Source organism: Miniopterus schreibersii (assembly GCF_964146895.1).
Source record: "Miniopterus schreibersii genome assembly, chromosome: 13".
Classification (NCBI taxonomy): Eukaryota; Metazoa; Chordata; class Mammalia; order Chiroptera; family Miniopteridae; genus Miniopterus; species Miniopterus schreibersii.
The window spans coordinates 26,202,492-26,223,023 of record NC_138113.1 but is presented as its reverse complement, the minus strand read 5'-3'; the positions used below and the strand labels follow the sequence as shown (position 1 = coordinate 26,223,023).

General features: G+C 36.8%; 1 protein-coding gene across 21 annotated transcripts in view; it reads left to right on the top strand.

Moving 5' to 3' along the window:
* Positions 1 to 20,532, top strand: part of NRXN1 (neurexin 1) — a 916,928-nt gene that overhangs the window by 752,555 nt on the left and 143,841 nt on the right. For all 21 annotated transcript variants that reach the window (XM_081155805.1, XM_081155804.1, XM_081155817.1 and 18 more), the window contains one exon: positions 20,305 to 20,476. In XM_081155805.1, the coding sequence (XP_081011931.1) occupies positions 20,305 to 20,476 (172 nt within the window). The remainder of the gene's footprint in view (positions 1 to 20,304; positions 20,477 to 20,532) is intronic.

Genomic DNA, 20,532 nt, shown 5'->3' with positions numbered 1-20,532 from the left:
TTGCTTTATTTATTCCCACATCTGTAGATATTCCAGCACTCCCCTTTTAGATATTCAGAGCAAATTGGGCAGCTTATTTTGAGAATCCCTCTGAGTGTCCTTCTTTCAGTAGTGATCCGGCCACATCGAAATCTCCAGATTGTTTGGGAAATGCGGTCTAAGTCTAATCTTTGACTTTCATGTTTGAATGCACGATTTCTTTTCATTGCATTTTTTTTTACCACCTTCTCCTCCAAATATAGACAAAGCCTTTAATTGATAATTTATCGTGTTTCTTGCTGCTGACTGAACAGTTTGGGTTGTGTTTCTAATTACCCCTATGAGGTTCAGATAATAACTTTAACTTTAGTGAGTTTTCCCAGTGTCCCAAAGTCATTTATTAGAGCCTGCGATACCGTGTCATAAATCTTTCCACTAAACTTCAATTGCTGTAGTCAAGCCCGTGGAAGATCAACAAAAATTGTGTAGCTTTTTACAGTACCGCAGTGAGTGGTGCAAGTAATTACTCCTTCAGTCTGCAATGCATTTGCCTTCCATTAAAAATTGTTAGTCACAATAAAAAAGAGAGGTTGAGCCTCAGGACATTTCAAGCTCTGTCTTCAGGCACATTTGGAAAGGTCCAAAAATCAATAAAATAAAATAAAAATCTAACAACTAGTATTAAAAAGATAAAAAATGTAATTGCTTAGCCCCAAGATTGACCTTGTAAAATTATTTTCCTTATTAAGCCTTCTTAATAAGACAGACTGCTTATAAATTGAATATTAATATACATATTTATATCATTCTGATGTAACAATTACTCTTGCCTCTTTTCACATTGGTAATACAATAGCCATTTTGAAGAAACATTCAATAAAAATAAATGGAGCATAGATTGCAAAATTTCCAGAAACAAATCTGACTTCTCCCGCCTGGTTTGCTCTTCCTGTTGTGTCTGTCCACCTGATTTCAACTTTTTCTTCAAGACACATGGTGTAGGGCTATGGTTAACCCCATGCTGTTCATCGGACAGGCCTGGATTCCTATCTTGCTCATACCCCACACTAGGTGTGTGGGCTCAAGAAAGTTATTGACTATAAATCTCAGGCCATAAACAAAATGGAGATAATGATGTTACTTCCTTTCTTGGGTGGTTGTGGGGATTAAATGAGAAAGTGCACAGAACCTGCTGCCACCGTGCCAGGATGCGAGTGAGTGCACGAGGAATGTGGACTCTGGGTATTAGCTCAGCTTGAGTGGACTCCTGGGCACCCTCAGAAATTTGTTTCTTCTGTGATCCTACTGTACTTTTATTTTTGTAATCAGCGTGTGTGTGTGTGTGTCTGTCTGTCTTTTAATAGACTTTATTTTGTAGAGAAGTTTTAGGTTTAAAGCAAAATTGAATGGAAGGTACAAAGATTTCCCATATGCCCTTTACATTAGGATGGACTCTTGGTCTTGTACCTTCTATGAGTTTTGGCAAATGTGTTATGACATGTATCCACTATTACAATATCGTAGAGTCGTTTCACTGCCTTAAAAATCCTCTGTGTTCTGCTATATATCTTCCTCTCACCCCCAACTTCTGGTAACCCCTGATCCTTTTATTGTCTCCATAGTTTTATCTTTTCCAGAATGTCATACAGTTGGAATAGTAAATATACTATGCAGCTTTTTGGATTGATTTCTATCACTCACTAATATGAATTTAACATTCTTCCATGTCTTTTCATGGCTTGATAGCTTATTGCTTTTAACACTGAATAATATTTCATTGTCTTGATGGACCACAGTTTGGCCATTCACCTACTGAAGAACAGCTTGGTTGCTTCCAAGTTTGGGGGATTTTTAAATAGAGCTGCTATAAACATCTGTGTGTAGATTTTTTGTGTGGACATAAGCTTTCCGTTTATTTGGTTAAATACCAAATGGCACAATTGCTGGATTGCATGGTAAGAATATGTTTAGTTTTGTAAGAAACTGTCTACCAAAGTGGCTGTTCCATTTCACATTCCCACTAGCATGACCGAGGTCCTGTGACTCCACACCCTTGGCGCAGGATCTGGCATTATCAGTGTTTTGGACTTTTGTCATTCTATTAGGTGTGTAGTAGCATCTCATTATTGTTTTAATTTGTAATACCCTGATGCTTCACATCTTTTTATATGCTTATTTGGCATCTATATATTTCTCCTTTGGTGAGGTGCCTGTTCAAGTCTTTGGCCTATTTTTTAATCTGGTAGTTTATTTTCATATTGACGTGTTTTAAGAGTGTATTGTATATTTTGGGTAAAACGGGTTTATCAGATGTGTCTTTTTGAATTATAGAATAGATATCTCAGACAGAGCCTTAATGTGTAATTCTTTTTTTTGGTACAGATTTCAATACTTCCATGGACAAAAAAAAAGAACACAAAACACTAGCAATAGTGAAAAGCAGACACTACTTCATTCAAAAATATTTTGGGTGTCTACTTTGTGCTGAGGTATTATGTAACAGCCAAAGGTCAATTTGTCATAGATGGACTCAAAAGCTTGATAAAATTATAAGGCAGAAGATTCACATACACAAATCATTACCTGCATGGTAAACATTTATGTGCAGTAAGGGTGTACAAAATCAGAAGAGGGAGAAATTAATTATGGCTTGAGGAAGAGAGTTATTGACTCATCTAACAGATATTTATTAAGCATCTGCCAAATAATGTGCTCTAGGGATGAGTTGCAAAAATCCTGTAACTTCACAATACTCACAGGGCCGGAATCAGGTCCAAAGGTAGTGAGGGCTTCAGGAAAGAACTCAGGGAAGACCTTTTGGAAGAGGTAGCATTTGGACTTGGCATCAAAGGAGTGGTAGCATTGGGATATTTGGAGATGTGAGTGAAGAGGGGGGAAATGCATTTTAGATACTGGCGACAGAAATGGCAGAGGCACCTGACTCATGTTCCAAAACAAAGAACCTGCTAATTTCTGATTTCTTTTGATGACCATTTTATATCTAGGAAAAATATAAGTAACACATTAATAGTAGATTATTGTTAACATGCATTGATCTAGACATTGTTTTAAACACTTTACTTTTTAAAATAAAATATTATGCAATTCTTGCTAGATCTTTCAGGCAGATGTGATTTTTATTCTCAATTTTACTAAAGGAAACATTGGCTCGGCTCACACGGACTGGGACACACCCATGAGTACATTGGACCCTGAGTTCTACACTACATGGCAAAGCCATGACAAAGCTCTGCAAGCCTCTCAGGGATTGTCTCTATAAAAAGAGTTCACAACTCAAAATATCTTAAAAGTTAATTTTCAAAGGTGCTTGTAAAACCAAAAATGATTATGCTGCTGCTGCTGCTGAGAGAGAGAGAGAAAGAGAGAGAGGTTGCTCTGAGCCAGTAAGTATGTACTCATAAAGATTAAAACAGAATAGGCAGAGTCTTGTATAATGTGAGTTTGTTTTGTTTTTGTTTTCTGGAAAATGATGGACAAGAGGGAGATCTTAAGTTAGAGGATGTAATGACAGATGAAAAGAGAAAGCTGTGTTGTTTGACTACTGTTGAGATCTTCTCCATTATTTAGAATGATACACTAGAGAGGGTAATATGGAATTGAGGAAGATTAAGCCCAAGATAAATAAGAGAGTTAGCATTTTCAGACAGCAGGGCTGGAAGAGAGGATTTTGGATGGAGAAAAAGGTTTGAGCCAACAATCTGGAGGGGTGGTTAAAGTCCTGTAACTGCGTTTTCAAACCTGCAGGAATAAATGCAGAGACGAGAGCTTGCTAATGAATAGTGTACAAAGGTCTAAGAATTTTAGTTTATGAAAAGCGCAGATTTGCAACTAATGAGTGTGGCTATTAAAAAACCTAGACAACATTGATGGAAAAATAATGCCTTAATTAAGGGAAGTGGTTCACTGTGTAGTACCCCTCTTATGTATTGCATTTAAGTCAATGTATTGTGTTAAGGTCCTTTGTTAACAGATTGGGTATCTGAAGGGCAAATGGTTAGAAAAACTTCTCTTAATGATTAACAGTTAAAAAGTAGACAACGATTCTCCAGGAGAAGACTTGAGCTGAGGGTGGAAGGAAGTAGACTGGATAACTGCTTTCAAAAAGGTGAAAGGTTGTCATGTGGGAAAAGGGTACAGATTACACACCATGCTGCTTCATATTGCACACACACGAAAGAGGAAGCTTAGTTCAAAAGGATTTCCAAAAACCAATAGGCTTCCTTGGAAGTAGTAACATCCCTGTCAGGTTTCAAGAAGAATTGAAGTGCCCTTTGTCGAGATATTTTAGAACAGCTTCGGAATGGGGAGAGAGTTTGGGCCTAAGACCGCTTCCCAGTCCTAAGGGCTGTTACTTTAATACTCGGCATCTGTGTTCAGTGCTCAGCATCACTCAGTAGTTGGCAAAGACCTCGCCATTTCTTTCGCTTCTTGCTTCTCGATGCATCATAGAACAACCTAAAATGATGGACCAAGGGAAATCTTATAAATTTCCCACATTTATCACCTCCGAAATACATAGTTGTCTGCAATTTGAAGTTTTAAATAACTGAGCAAATAAGATGAAATAAAGCAGTATTCCTAATGGGAGTCAATCAAAGTTCTAAATTCTGGAAAGGAAATGAGAGACAGACGATGTTGACAGTGTTATCTTTCAGAGTACTGCTATTTTAAAAGGAAACTCAGTTGCGTTAAGCTTATGTTTTATATTTTTTATTCTAATGTATTTTACTGAATGTCTTTTACTGTGCCTTATGACAATGTATGCATTTATGTTTGACTGTCTAATTCTTAGAATAGCTTTCTGAAGATTGCCACCTTGATGTCATTTAAAATGCCAATTTTTGCATCGAAAAGTGCAGTTTCAGTTTAGTAGCAAGCAGTGTGTGGATTGTTTTCCTCCAATAATTTACACTATTTCCATTTCCTGTCAGACTGCATTGATTGACATGTCTGAAACAAAGCTAAAACATATGGGTGATAATGTAAAAAAATACTTCTTATTTTAATGGGGATGCTTTTAGAGTTAGGCATGTTGTTCACAGTTGATTTAAGATTTGATTTTATTATGCCAAAGGAATATTTTCCTGTTTCTACTGTACTAAGTGAATTTTATAAAAAAATCAAGAATGGTGTTGGATTTACCAAATATCTTTACAGGATCTATCTTAATGATTTATGTTGTTTTTCCTCGTTTGGCCTAATGATCCATGTTAACAGATTTCCAAATTTTAAAACATCACAGCAATCTTGGTGTACACCCAACATAGTCATACGTGTCATCTGAAGTCGGAGAGCACCAAGCTAGGGACAGTGTGACACCATTTAAACTCCTATGAGAGTTTTCACTAGCAAGAGAATGAAAAGGGTCTTTCGTTTTGTTTTAGAAAGTAAAAAATAATACATGTTCTTCCAAAAATAAGCTGGATTAAAATTAAGATGTGACTCCAGAATGCATAAATTCAACAATATCTTTGAAACCCTCAACCAATGTGTGCGTGGAAGACTGCAAGATGAACCTTTTGAGGCTGAAGGGTTATTTTTGGTGTCATCAAATCTCTTATTTTGTGTGTGTATTTATTTGGAGAACTTGAGTGTTGCCCACATTTTGAAACAATAATCATATGTCTTCTATAACCAGTGCATTTTAGTGGTCTGTGTTCATGTCCATATAGTCATTTGTTAGGCAAATGTGTTGAAATAGTTCAGCTCTTCTAATGTAGACTGGATATTTTGATGTTTTAAGCTTGTGCTAAATCAGCATGCATTGAAAACAAAAATAAAGTAAAATGCCTATATAGCATTTAGGTTTATAAAATAAATTTATAAATCTGACTTGAAAATATTTACAGAATTTCTTATGGCATTTTTGGCAGTATAAAATGTAATAGCAAAGTAGCAGATAGAGTTCTTTAAAGCAGGAAATTGCCATATTTTTTCAAAGTAATAGGGAATAATTTAATGTTGACTAGGAAAGCTAATCAAAAACTTAATGTCACCAAACCAGTTGTGCTGGGTTTACATTTGTTGCATCTAAGTTCACATTTAAATGATTCCCACATTTCTTATTCACCTATCATTAAGTGTGATTGTTGAATATTGAGAATAAATCATAGATTTTTCCTTGTTAGTTGTAAATTGGAGCACTGCCAGAGCCTGTATTAAATATTCTTCTCTCTTTTTGTCAACATCAAAGTATGCTCTTTGCTTGAGGAGCAAGTTCTGCTATTTTTTTGCTAATTTTTCAGGGCATCATGGGTATTATCTTTATGATTTCTAGCATGAAACATTTTCCAAAAGCTAGCATTCTTGGGCAGTATCTTGCCTGAAATTAGCTCAAAATAAAAATGGTATCATTAAAAACTAGATCCACACTTACAGGCTTAGGGAGAAAGAGTAGATGACAGTGACTGAGAGGCTGATTTCAAATGAATGAGATCAAAATGAAATTATTTTAAGAATTTTTATTTATAAATAGAAAACTTGAAATGTTCATGGAAGGAGAGTATTAAAAGCATCTGAAAGGCCATATTTTTAAGAGAGGGGTTAAATGAGATGGAAAAAGAAATAAGACCAATATTAACATTCCTAATCATGACCTGGAAAGTTAACTAAGAAAGTTGAAAAATTGCAATAAAAAGTACTTCTATTGGGTCAGTTCACATTTAAGATTTTAGCAACTCTACCTATTAAATTATTTTTATTATTTGATATATGATATAGTTAATGATGGTTTATTTCCTTTCTTCTAAGACAATTTAAAGGCTTTATGTCACAGTACTTTATAAAAATGCTTTTCTCAGTGCAACCAAACTGTTTACAAAATTCAGATCTACATTTACTTGATTATTGATTTTGACATGTAGAAAACTTGACCTGCTGAAAAGTTATTAATGTTTATTTTTAAATATTAGGTTTATCACTATTGGGAAACTACTTTCTTAATGATGATGGATTTTTATTGGATTTGATTGGAAGTTTGAGACACATCTTTTCAAAATGACAACTAATACCAAAAATGACTTAAAGGAATCTGTAGCTGGAGGGAAAATAAATATTAGGGGAAAACAGGGATGCAGACAAGGGGGGATGGTGAGAAGAAAGACACGGGCCTTTCTCTAAGAGCTCCTTCATTATAGCTTCTGAGCATTTGGTGACATCCAGAATTATAATTGAACCTAAGGATATTGTGCTTCCATTTCTGTTTCCTGGGCTCCAGAAGCATGAAAAATTTGCTCTAGCCCTAATGCTGGTGAAGATTTTGCCTACTAAACAATACTGGACACCTGGACTAACTCAATGCCCATGAAAGAAGAGTCACTGAGCTCTGCCTACCCCATCTTGGCAAGTTTGTCAGTGTTCAAAGCCTCATACAATGATTAAGAGTTTAGAGGCCCTAGTATCCTCTCCTGTGGCCTCTTGTACTTCCAAGGGACCTTGAAGAGTGTCCAGAGGGAGGCAGTGTGATGTGATTGAGAAACATTAGTTTGGAACCAGATAGGCCTGGGTTGAATGTGTCTAGATGATGTTTTAGCTCCGTGACTTCAGAAAAATCACCTACTTGCTTTGAGGTTCAAATATCCTCAGCATGATGATTATAAGGCTGACAACAGAGATATCATGAGGATTAAAGGAGTAAAGGTTTGAAAAGTAATCAATATATTGCTTGGTATATACAATAGCAAGGATATTAGCATCTTTCTCTTTTCAAGAGGATTAGTAATATCACATCTAAACTGCAGACTCATTTTAGCACCCAGACCTTTTCTAAAAGGCATACTAGTGTGGTCTTAAGCACACAAAACCTGGAACCCAATTGCTTGAGACCAAATCACAACTCGGATGCTTATTAGGCATGTTATTTGGGGCAAACCTTTTGAGGCTCCACTTCCTCATCAAATAAATGGAAACTGATATATATACTAATATATTCTAATATACATAAACTGCTTAGAAGGAGTGCCTGGCATGTAGTAAGTATTTAAGATGATTAGTTATGATCATCATCACCATCATCATGATGCATCTGCTGAAAAATGCAGCCCTTCTTGAATAGCCACACTCATTTGGGAAGCTTTAGCACTGAGATTACAAAATATTGAATAAGGTAGGTATGGCTTCCATTTGACCTTGGAATGGTATTTATGATTCATTTCTCAGTGAATTTTTATCTTCTCAGTTAGCTTTGATTTGTGTTCATTTTGAAAGAATGGACATGTTGGCAGGGGAAGTATATAAGTGGGATGAGTCACAGCAAATTAATCTTGCTGTGATATTTAATAATTAAAGATTTATCACAGATAACTCAAGGTCCACTGAAGAAAACTGTTAATCAGTAAGATGTAGCCTTCCTACATGGCACTGGCTTTTCAACTACTTTCAGAACAATCCTTTAGGTGAGTGTGTTTTGTACTTCAATGAGTAGCTACTAATCAGTTTTTGCTTCATAAGAGGGCATTTTCACAGATAAGCATTGTCCTCTCGCTCAGCAGATTCAATGACCAGCTCTACCCTAAAATTCTCAAGTTCTTTTACCCCCAAAATATAGAGGATCAATTATTTGAGGTTGGGAAGCAAGGAAAGAGCTAACCAGAGAGAAGGAACAGCAAAGATCCTGAGATGGGACAGAACATGGTACATTCATGGTAAGGAAAGTCCAGTGTGAGAGAGCAGTGAGGAAGGGAGAGAGAACAAGAGCATGGGCTCTTTTGTTGGATGGCTGGTAACTTTACTTTGCTCCAGATGTTTCTCTCTAAGGCTGTCTTTGTTCTCTGAATCCACAAGTCTCCTCAGAGTATCCTCTAGCTCTTCTAGGTCAACAGTGAGAAGGAGTGGCCTCAGGAAACCCGCCGTGGTAACTGCTCTGGAGAAGTTAACAATGAACACTGATCTCAAGTTCAAAATGTTTATGAATTATTTGGATTTGGGTTCTCTGTGGGTTTTTTGCTCCAAAACTCTTGACCATATTGCAGGAAAAAAAATAGATATTTTGACTTTATTTATTTAAAATTTTTCAAAAGAAGAATTGGATGAAGAGAGTTTCTGCTCTTGTTTGAAGTGACTTGTTTAGTGTCTGGGCAACTGCCTTTTTTTACACCAGCATTGAACCTTGCTCAATTTCTCTTTTAGGTGAACAGGGAGATCAAAAGGTTAAAGGTGAAAACTTTTCTTTCTTCAACTAATTTGTGGAGGGTACTTGAAAAACTAGTCAAGTGAGTTCAAACAGTATTTTTAAAGTGAAAAGTATATGGAGAACACTTGCTACATCTTGAGATAAAAGGGCTCTCCAGAGAAATAAGTTAAGACATTCTACCACACAAAGAAATGAACCGTGTTACATTAACTTTGAAACATAAGCATATGATGATGAATCATTTTTTGACATTGTAGAAGTGAATGACTTTTGGAAAATGTGGCAAGTCCCTGTTGATTCAGAAAGCCCTTATCTATTACATATCATAAAGCATATTTATGACTGAAGCTTAGGAACAAACGATTAGATGAATGCCAAGATACATACTGTTAGGTTCTACGTTTTTATCAATAATTTTCCAATTTTAAATTGGAAGATTTTAAAAATGTGCTTAGCTATCCACTCTTCAGTTGCTTTATTTGTATAAATGATCTATTTTTAGTTTTTTTGCATACTTTCATAACCTAGTTTTATCTCTTTGGCAAACCTTCTAGATAATACCTACATATGTTCATATATAACTTATGTATCTCTATCTTTATAAGAAGTTGGTATATTTATATCTAAACCTGCATTTGTACATAAAAGCATCTGTCTTTATACATACTTATTTCCCTCTGTGGGGCCAATATTTCCTTTGCCTGAAAAACTCATACTCTCATTATTGATTTCTTCACATCTACAGCTCCTCAAAGAGGCTTTCCTTAATCACTCACTGCCTCTTGTAACACCCTGCTCTTTTCCTTCTTGACACTTAGCATACATTCTATGCTAATACAAATTTTAATGTATAAAGAAATAATGAGAGACTTAAGCGTCATAATAGCAGCAGTGCCATCTGTTTTGTTAACCATTGTTTATCCAGAACTTAGCAGAATGTCAAGGAGTAAAGTAAGAATATTATTTGTATTTGTTCAATGAATGAATGAATGAATGTCATTAAGGATTAAACTCTTGCATGCTATTTCCAAAATGTTAGTGTCATTTATGTAAGAAAGTCATGCAGTTTAGGATAATGAATGTATGTAAACACAACCAGCAAATACAGTTTTAATTCTTTTAGACTCACAAATTGTTTATTTCTGGAATTTTTTATTTAACATTTTCATATTGCCATTCACCACAGATAACTGAAATAGCAAAAAGCAAAATCATGGATAAGGCAAGACTCCTGTACCCTTATTGTAGTAGTAAGATTCAGGGATTATCTGGGTATTAAACTTTTGTTGATTCCTTCTCTTTTTTTAAAAAAAATTATCTTTGTTGTTGGAAGTATTACAGATGTCCACCTTTTTCTCCCCATTGACCTCCTTCACCCTACACCCCCCCTCCCCACCCCAGGCCTACCACACTATTGTTTGTGTCCATGGGTTATATATTTTGAGTCCAGAAAAGAACAGTGCAGTGATTTGTGAAATGCACTGCACCTAATAGATACTTGATAAGAATTTCTTGACATTATTTTCTTTTCGTGGGAGTATTATTGTTTTATTAAGATAAAGAAAGGTCATAATCATCAGGAGCCTCAGCCTGAGATTCTGCAATCTCTTCTGAAAATTCTGTTGTGCGAAAGTTACACACACAAACATAGATTTATTTTTGATGGCTGCAGAAATGATGACTTGCCACACTGGGGATAATGGAACCTTGCTGATTCTATAGAAAATAGTCTTTGGTGAATACATTTCTCCACCCATATGCACACATTTGCTTTTTCTAAGGGTTCAGACAGGTAGTCCCAGACTAGAAGTCAAAAGAAAGAAAAGGAGAGAGGTAGCACTGTCAGCTTTTCTCTTGGAATGCATTTCAAGTTAGGTCTGCTTGAGGCTTGTGAAAACCAAGACAGCATTATTTAAAAATCAGTCCATCAAACACATTTGAAAATACCACCTCGCTATTATTTTTCTGGTTGCATGTCACAATTCACAGACATGATTTTAAAAAATGATATCCCTTCTAAACTAACATTTTCTTTCATAAACATTTATCAACTGAGACCTTTAAAATAATTATATATATCTCTTGATAAGTTTTTGTTTTCAAAAAAATTTTTTATAAATACAAAGGCTAATTTTGTTTTACTTACAACCTAATTACTAAGGTAAACATTTACCTTGCAGAAGACGAAAATCACCATCCAGAGAAATTTTGTGTATTTGTCTGAAATACATTGTGCTCTGTGCTATTGAAATTTTGAATGTTAGAGTCAGATTGTAATTATGTAGTCAGCTCTTCAACAAAATGATGGTCCTAGGATACAACCAGTAAATGAAATCTACAAATAATCCCAAACCTCTATTATAGAAAAATCATTTTACAAAGAAATGCCAACAACTAGCAGAATTGATAAAGCCTAATGCCTTTTCCTGTGCAGTTCCCAGTGGAAGTAATACCAGACAGTGCAATGGCCCAAAGACAAGAATCAGAGAGAAGCAGAGAAACAAAGGTTCTGGTTTTAATCAGTACCTGAAATACAATGTTCATGGCACACAGTTTCCTGAATGACTATAAAATGCAAGCAAAGCTCATTTAACATCCAACCAAAGGTTTTTAAAGCAACAATAATAAAACAAGTGAAAAAACTTAAATGAAAATACAAGCCGTATCTGATCAGTTCATTACACTTTGGACAAGGCTTACCTTAAGCCAGTGTGGATTTAGATATCCATGCAGCAGCCTGAGGTATTGGTCATGATGCCAGACCACTGGGCTAAATATTCAAACCAGAAATATTACATGCGAAATATTAAGAACCTTACTTACATAGACCAGCAGTCAATGCCCATTTTTTGCTTTAATTTCTGCTTTTTTTTATTTTTCAGGGGGAAAAAGCTTATGCTAGAACACATTATTTATATATAAGAACACGCATAAAGATGAGGATTTCAACTTCATTGTGGTGGTTATTTCAGGGATTGACATACAGAATTAATTACCTCATTGATCATTAATTAATTAGGTGGTTCTAATCTCAAGAGAATAATTTAGCTGTATTTCATTCTACAGCAGTTATGGTGTCATGCAGAGATATGCTGTCTGGACCCCAGGAAAGTACCATAGAAAGGGTTTGATATCTCTGAACCCATGGATGCACTGGCAAACTTCATCATGGTTCAAGAATGTCTTTTTAAGTACAAAGGATGATTCACTATTGGTTCACCTGACAAAACAAACAAAATAGAGACAATCTCAAAATACCAACATTAAGATTATTACCCTTTTCAAAGATACACCAGTCAGTCATTTATTGGGCTAGTTTCATATCAACATTGATTTGATTTTTAATATAGTTTTATCTAAGGAGAAATAATGTGAGGACATGGAGGCATTGAAGAGCTAGTGTTATCGCCAGAACTCGTGGTCTACTCACTGTCAAGAGGAGAGCTCATTGACCCTCATTGTCACTCACCACCACCGAGTCCCTCATACTTGGCAAGGCAGGGGTTCTTACCCATAAGACAAGAACCATAGAAGGGGTTCTTACCCATAAGGCAAGTCCCTCTGTCCTCCCTGGAGGGAAAGAGTCATGCTTGCTAGCGAAAAACACATGTGGTTTACAAAAGGCCTCCCAGGTTGCTCTGAGACAATGACCTGATGGGCATTCTTTCTTTCTTCCCAAATTGGAGCATTGCTGATTTAAAAATACAATAAAATCCTAGAATTCATTTATTTTACAAATTTTGAAAACTAAGACTCAAATTCAGGTACCTTCGATGTGTTTCAAAAACTAGTGTTCTAGTTTTCTAATTTTTTTTTTTTTTCTGTGCTAACTGCTTGCCTATCCGTTTAGGCTTATCCTAGCGCCGTAGTATCACTGAGACAGAAGGGGACATGGAGGTTGTCTAATCAGGCAGTCTCTGCTTCAGTCCTCATAGCAAGACAGCTCATCCCGTAGGTTCAGGTTTTGGAAGGCTACTTTTTGAGCCGCATGGTGGATAGATGCTTTGACTTTGATCAAATCTCAGCCTTTCTGTGCTTGAGCTCCTTCATTTATAAAATAGATGTACTGCCTCACACATTGTTTGGAAGATCAATGAGATACTACATGTTCTAACTAAGCTGTCATAGTTATATAAATTAAGCATTATTTTAATTAACTTCCATCAATGTACTGTGGGGCAAAACATTTTTTCCCCAAATATAAGAATAACAATAGTAATGTAGGAGCAATAATAGTAATAATAATAAAGCTCACAGGGGCTGCATTGTCGTTAAGTGTGCTAAGAACTTTATATGCCTTATCTCATCAAAAGAAAACTGCAGCGTGATGAAAATGTTCTGGAATTAAACAGTAGTGATGGTTGCTCAACTTTGTGAATATATTAAAGCCACTGAAGCATACACTTTAAAAGGGCAAATTTTATGATATGTGAATGATACCTCAATTAAGAAAAGAAAATTGTATGGGAAAGAGTTTTGGAAAATTACAAATGCAGAGGTAGTCGGAAAAGAGTTGTGAAGGATACGGTGAACAATAGCCAGTCATTTCTAAATATGGTCAAGGAGTTAAAACAGGGTGATAAAAGCTACACCTAAGCAGTGTGTGAAGGTGGACTGTCCAGGCTGACAAAGTTTTGCTAGACACTCCGAGGACCAAGAGATGAGTGAAAGTTCCAGGAGAGTAATATCACTGTCAGGATATTATTTCACAGAGTTGAAGGAACTTGAGTATTCTGTAGAGTGGGGACATATTAGAAAAGGTATGCGACCTTAATGAAGATTTTAATGGAAAATGAAAACATTATTTCTTTAGAATGTATTAACACGAAATGTGATCTTTCTGGGATGATATCACCCTAATCCTCACCCACTTCTGGCTCCTTGTGTGTTGCTCTGAGAAGTAATTAGCCAAAAAGAAAGATGTGATTTGCAGTAACCCTACTCTTGACTCAGTCCTCAGAGCCTGCCTAGGTGTTGGGAGCCTTTCCTAGAGCACAGACACAACTGAAGTCATCTGTTTTAGAAGCGCCTCCAGCTTGGTTAGATGGCAGTACTGGTATTCATTAGCTATATGATTTGGGGCACATTAGGTAAACTCTCTGAGAAGACAGAGAAAATAGCACTTACCTTTCAGGTCTGCTGGGGGTTTTAGGTAGATGCATCATGTGTAGCTCAATGCCTGGCACCCAGTGAGCTCTCTGATATGTAGGGACTGGAAAGAGAGATGGGAGACAGAGGGAACATATTTTCTAGGTCCCTGGGTGTCCTTGGCATCTATCTGCTGACTGTGTTACAGCTGTCCAAATGCTGGCTGGCTCCCACTGCACAACTGGAGGCTCACTGAGCCCCTTCTGAATCCTCCTGTGCTCTTTCTTGTTGCTCTCTCGATTCTTCTACGGGTGTGACAATTTGCTTGCAGGATTTATCTTCCCAATTTGATTGAAACTTCCCAGAAGACAGAGAACACACTTTACATGTTTGCATTGTTCACACACCTAAACATAATGCAGAATGCATATTATATGTTTGAGTTTTAGCTATTAGCTGAAGGAATTTTAAAATTATTCTTCAGTGGGGAGAGTGGGAGACAAGGTAGCAGGAGCTTTTGGTTTTTGAAATGCTGTGGATTTTTATTTGGGGGTTGCATTTCCAGTTTAATGCCAGGTTAAAATAACTAGACCAAAATGACTTGTTGACATTACGGACCATCTAGAGTAGGAGACACAACCTCTTTCAGCCAGTAGGGTCTCTAAGTCATTCATTTGGAAATGTGTTTGGGTTGAATCTACAATTATCTGAATTGGTGTGTTTGTTTAGAGATGAAAGAACAGGTGGGTGTCTGTTACACTCTGCACTGTTACTCCAGCAACATCCTCAAGCCTTAAAACCTCTGTACCCTAGACAAGATCAGTCTCTGGAAGAGCAAAACATAACATTTAGCCTGACTCTGATTTCAGTTGATAATGCAGAATTGGAGCATGGGAGTTGTTCTGAAATGGGCACAAGCATGAGGTGCATTTGAAGACATTGTCAAGTTCTGTCCAAATTGGGCCCCTGGAGTATAGGACTGTATCATATCTACAATAGAAGCTTATAGGACATAATGAAGCCTCCCTGCTAATCTACATGCCATTCTGGTTTGCACACTTGTTCATCCAATTGGTTGATGCTATTAGAGTATGTAAGCAAATAACAAAAAAACACAAGTCAATTTTTCTTTTTTTTTTATTGGTCTATTTTCCTAGACATAGTTGAGCCAAACATTTTTACATAGCACCCCCAGACATATCTAAATGCAATATACAGACATATCTACATACATATCTACAGTGACATATCTACATGCTATACACAGGCTAAATCTTTATATATGTATATTCTGTTTTATCTATTTGATGTACACACAAAGGGAAATATTTCTGCATCTATAACATATGAACATGTTGCTGAAAGTATGCCCAAGATATTGAGATACCATTAAATGTTAATCTTGGTTAAAACACGCATTTTTCAAATAAATATGGGATTGCAGCTGAAATTGAAGGGTGCGTTAAACTATGGTGCCACTTGTTAGAACTTTCAAATTCTTTCCCAGTGTCATCTTTCATAATGTTTCCTTTTAAGTTGGTTTAATAACATAATCATTATTCAGAAATGAGCTTTTGTGAAAAAATTAATAATTACCTTTGTCACTATTTATTTAATGAATCCATGGAAAGACTTCATTAAATTATAAATGCCTCGTTACTGATATCCTCATAATAGATTTTTGAAATTATGGTGTGAGCCAGTTATCCATTTCAGGGAAGATACAATGCTGAAAGATCAGTACACGTCCAGTGAAATTACTGCTGGTTTTGCTAATGCAATATTCATGAGAATTTGCCAGAGACAATCACATTTAATCCCAGAGAATAAGAATTTGAAATGAATTCTTTTAAATTGTAATTATCCATTGGTAAGAATCTTTAGCAAGTTTTATTGTTTATATAATTGAAATGGCTTTCTATTCTATCAACATGGGAGGGATGTGTTTTGAGAATATTTACAATTTCTGAATGGAATCATAAATTTAGGTGCTAAATATGATTGATATTAATATTTTGTGTTTTCTATGCATGTTTAATGTATTTGTTTTCAGGGAAAAATTTACCCCGTGGCTACCATTTATGATTAAATTGTTTTGCAAGGATGTGATGCAATCTGGGTGAGGTAATAATGTCTTAATTAGAGTAGAGTCTGTTGTTGTGTTGTATGCAGTTCTGTTCTAGCTGATGCTGGAGTTTGAATTCATGAGATATCAAAGATGTTGCAAGTTCAAGGACCAAATTAACATATTCAGAGGAAGATGACCATCATTTCAAAGTCAGAAGATTCCCAAGCATTACCAACCCTCATTGTCTCTTAATAGTTTGTTTTACTGTGTTGCAAGAAAGGCATTCTGTGAAATCTAGGGATTTCTGTGTCCTAGAAAATAAACATTTTGCATTTCATATTGCAGAAAATCTAGGGATAAGATAAAGGCACTTTTTTAGTTTGGTGCATTTTGGACCTTTAGTATTATAATGCTTCTCTTCACAGAACTTGAATCTCCTTAAGGATTAGAACTCTGAGAAAAATAGACTATTATAGCCTTCTTACCTGAACAAGTAGGAAACTTTAAGAATTTCTTTCAGTCTATTCTGGGAGAAGAAACATGTCTGTAATAGAAGAGGCCCTAAAACAATGGGTGACTATTGTTTTTCAACTTTATGTTGAAAGATCTGATTCCTAGGATACAACAGGAATCTAAATATGTTCTATGGAATATTTCTTCCTGACCCCAGTGAAGTCCAGGGAAAGTTTCAACACTACTTTGATCACTCTTGGATAGTAAAAAATGTCATCTGTTTTCTCTTAGATATAAGAAGTAACTTCAGTTCACTCCTTTGTAATAATAAATATGACTTCAGTTAAAGTCAGTCCCTAAGCCCTGCTTGGGCTGACTTGGAGCTGCCACTTGCACTGGGTGAGGGAACAGCGTTGTTTCTCTTCTTGTTCCCATGACATTCATTTCTCTTCCCCCTCCCTGTCTCCTCCAGGGATGAAACAGAAGAAAAATGGTCTTACTTGGCTAATACAATAGTAGCCATCTAGCTGGGCTTAGCCTATGCTTTATACTGACTCTGAGGAGTACTTTTTGGGGGCATTTTGGTGGGCTCTTTAGTGCTCTGAACTACATCATTGGACTTTTTTTACCTGCAGTTCCCTTGAGAAGGGTAGATTCCCCCCCTTCAGATGGCCATTTAGAATTTCCACCTCACTCACCACGCACCTGTTACTGCAACTCCGGGTTCTTTCAGTTGAGTGGTCTTCACCACTCATCGCCCTTCACCCCATTGGCTGTCTTGGATAGAACACAATTCTGTGCTGGTTTTCTAACCCATCCCCCAGTGTCAGTGCTCACATGTCCCATGTTCTAACAAACTCATCCACAAGTGGCCCCTGCTGCAGTAATATCTTTGCTCTGCCATCAGTTCATCACCCAGTCACAGTCTTTCCCCTGGAAGATTTCTCAGGCAAGAGCCAACCACTGTCACCAAATTCCAGGAAACAAGAACCAAACTTTCTGAAATTCTGCCTTCCACCTTGGACATACATGCAAATCCTATCACATCCCAATCCTCCTCCAGAGTCCCCTTCTAATTATCAATCTCCTCTTGGCCTTTCTTTTCTCTTTAATGGGCTGGAAATAGATCTCAAATTTAGGGTCCTGAAAACCATTTTCAGTGCTTTCTTTTGCAGGTCTGGCTTAGTCAGTCTTTTACCTCATTTTGTAAAATGAAAGTAGCAATCTGTTGTTTTTTTATTTATTATCATCTCAAGATGGCAGCTGAAACTGAGACCAAAAAAAACCACCATTTTATTTTAACATCCTATTACATCCAAATATTAGTTACTTACTGTCCTCCTCTGTAAAATTATTATAAATACACATTGATGGATACATATGTATAATCTGCAAGGCATGATGCAAGATCCTATGGTGTCCCTACTGTAGCAGGAAAGATAAAACAAGTAGTAAAGAACATCTAGAGTTAGTAAATCTGCTCACTGTAGTTAGGCTGAGCCAATGTTCCCCAAATTCAGTCTAGTGTAATGATTAGGAGCAAAAATTCTAGAGCCAGACTTCCTGGTTCGATTCACAGCTTTCTTCTTCTATCTGTGTGACCTTAGCCAGGTTACTTAATCAGTCTGTGCTTCAGTTTCCTTGTCTGTCAAATGGAGATAAAATAGTACCTTTCTCATGGGGCTAATATGAGAAATACCAGAGGTAGTATTAGAGTTAGTACTTAGAACACTATAAAGGTGTTTGTTAAGTAAAGATAACAACAAACTTCTTAAAAGAGGTTCTTAATTTTCCTGGAAAGTTATATCATGTGTTAAAATATATATACCACATTAAATAATTTACCGAAAATGAGTGATCAGGAATTCTATCAGAATGAGGAACTAATGAATGCTCACAAAAATAAGATGTGGGGGGAAAAAGTCTCATAGACCCTTGGAGAAAATTTAAGTTTTATTGGAATCTCACTGTTGTGTTTTTCGTTTGTTTGTTTATCACCTGAATCATTCTACACAAACTGAAATGCTTTACAATGCATATATTTTAAAGTAAGGATTATGATAAATATGGTAGAAAATAAAAATAAGTCCAGGGGACAACACTATACCAGAAGTCTATACAGCTTGTAAAATTGCCCTACTCATTTGGACTTTGAGTTTCCTAATAACTGAAGTAAAAAAGGAAATATGAGTTTAAGTCATATTGTCTGCCACGCCTCAAACAAATCAAAACTTTTAAAAATTAAAAACCATGCTAATTTATTATAAGAAAAAGGTATTTTGTGGGCAATTAGAACCAGGAAAAAGAAAATTAGAAATCTTTAGGACATGCGCATGAAGGCGACAATGAACACTGTCCCAAATAACATCTTCAAATACTTCCCCTTACTTAATGCAATTTTAGACAGGATTTTCTTATAATAACTCTCAATATAAACTGATACCACACTCTTGCTGCTTCGCTCAATGATGAGAATCTGGGAAAAGGTCTAAATGATGTGGTCCAATTATTCAAGTTTTCAATATTCTGATTATAACTTTCTACAGAAATGGATGGAGCATATGTCTTTTAAACTCCTGTCCCCGCATGTAGTTCCTCTCAACTGAGCTTTGACAAAAGGTGAGCTACAGACAGTTTGAGGTTATGTACACGGACAAGGGCCTGAGGTGCTACTGATTAAGGGAAAGTCCACATGCTTTAAAAATTGCCCGAGCTCCTGATAGAGGTGACAGCCCTACTGTTAGAGAATGTTTCTCAGAAGCAGAGGACACGGGCACCTGTTGCTCTTTGCCACTTTGTATTATGCGATTCTGAAGTTAACAACAACAGACTCCGCTCTTGGAACAATTTGGAAAGCTGCTTTGCATAATTCAGAGAGCGGGTTAATCACAGGGAGCCATATCTTAGCTCACATAGAAACTAACAGCAAGGGAACTGAATTCTAATTCTAGCACCCATCCATTAAGTCATATGACCTTGAACAAGTCATCGCACCTTTCTGTGTCGTAGTTTCATCATCTATAAAATAAAGAAATTGAGTACATTTCAGGCCCTTAGCATTGGGCGATTTGCGTGTGTGTGAATGACTGGGAAACCACTCATTAAATGCTTGTCTGTGTGCCCACTCCCTTTAGAATGATTTTCTGTACTGCGAGCATTTGTCAGTTGTCTCTAAACAGACTTCATGGCTCTGATTTCTCCAGTTGTTAAAGGGAGACCGTCAAGCCTCACTTTTCTCGTGGATTGAAGGAGCCGCGTCCCAGGGCATGAGGGATGTCCCTTCACACAGGCAGCTCTGAACCTTGTCCGTGGCAGCCTCTGGGAAGGAGCAGCGCACTTTTCTTGAAAGTGTGTCGTTTGGAATCTCAGTTATCCATGAAAGAGATTCTTCGGCTTTATCCCAATGTCAGGAAGTTTCCTTCTGCCACATGAGTCTTTCAGAAGGAAAATCCGGGAAGGCAGCTGTTGTCCGCAGCGTGTCCTTGACCAACACCCCGCGTGTAATTCTCACCAGGTGCTGGTGAATCAGTACATCTCTCTACAACTGTTTCCCCCTCTCTTCCAGCACCAGGGAAAAATTGGAGTTAAATTTAATGTTGGGACAGACGACATCGCCATCGAGGAGTCCAATGCGATCATTAACGATGGGAAATACCACGTGGTCCGCTTCACGAGGAGCGGCGGCAACGCCACGCTGCAGGTGGACAGCTGGCCCGTGATCGAGCGCTACCCCGCAGGTAAGCCGGCGCGTGTGTGTCGGGGCAGACTTTGTGGAAAACAAAGCACTGTTTTG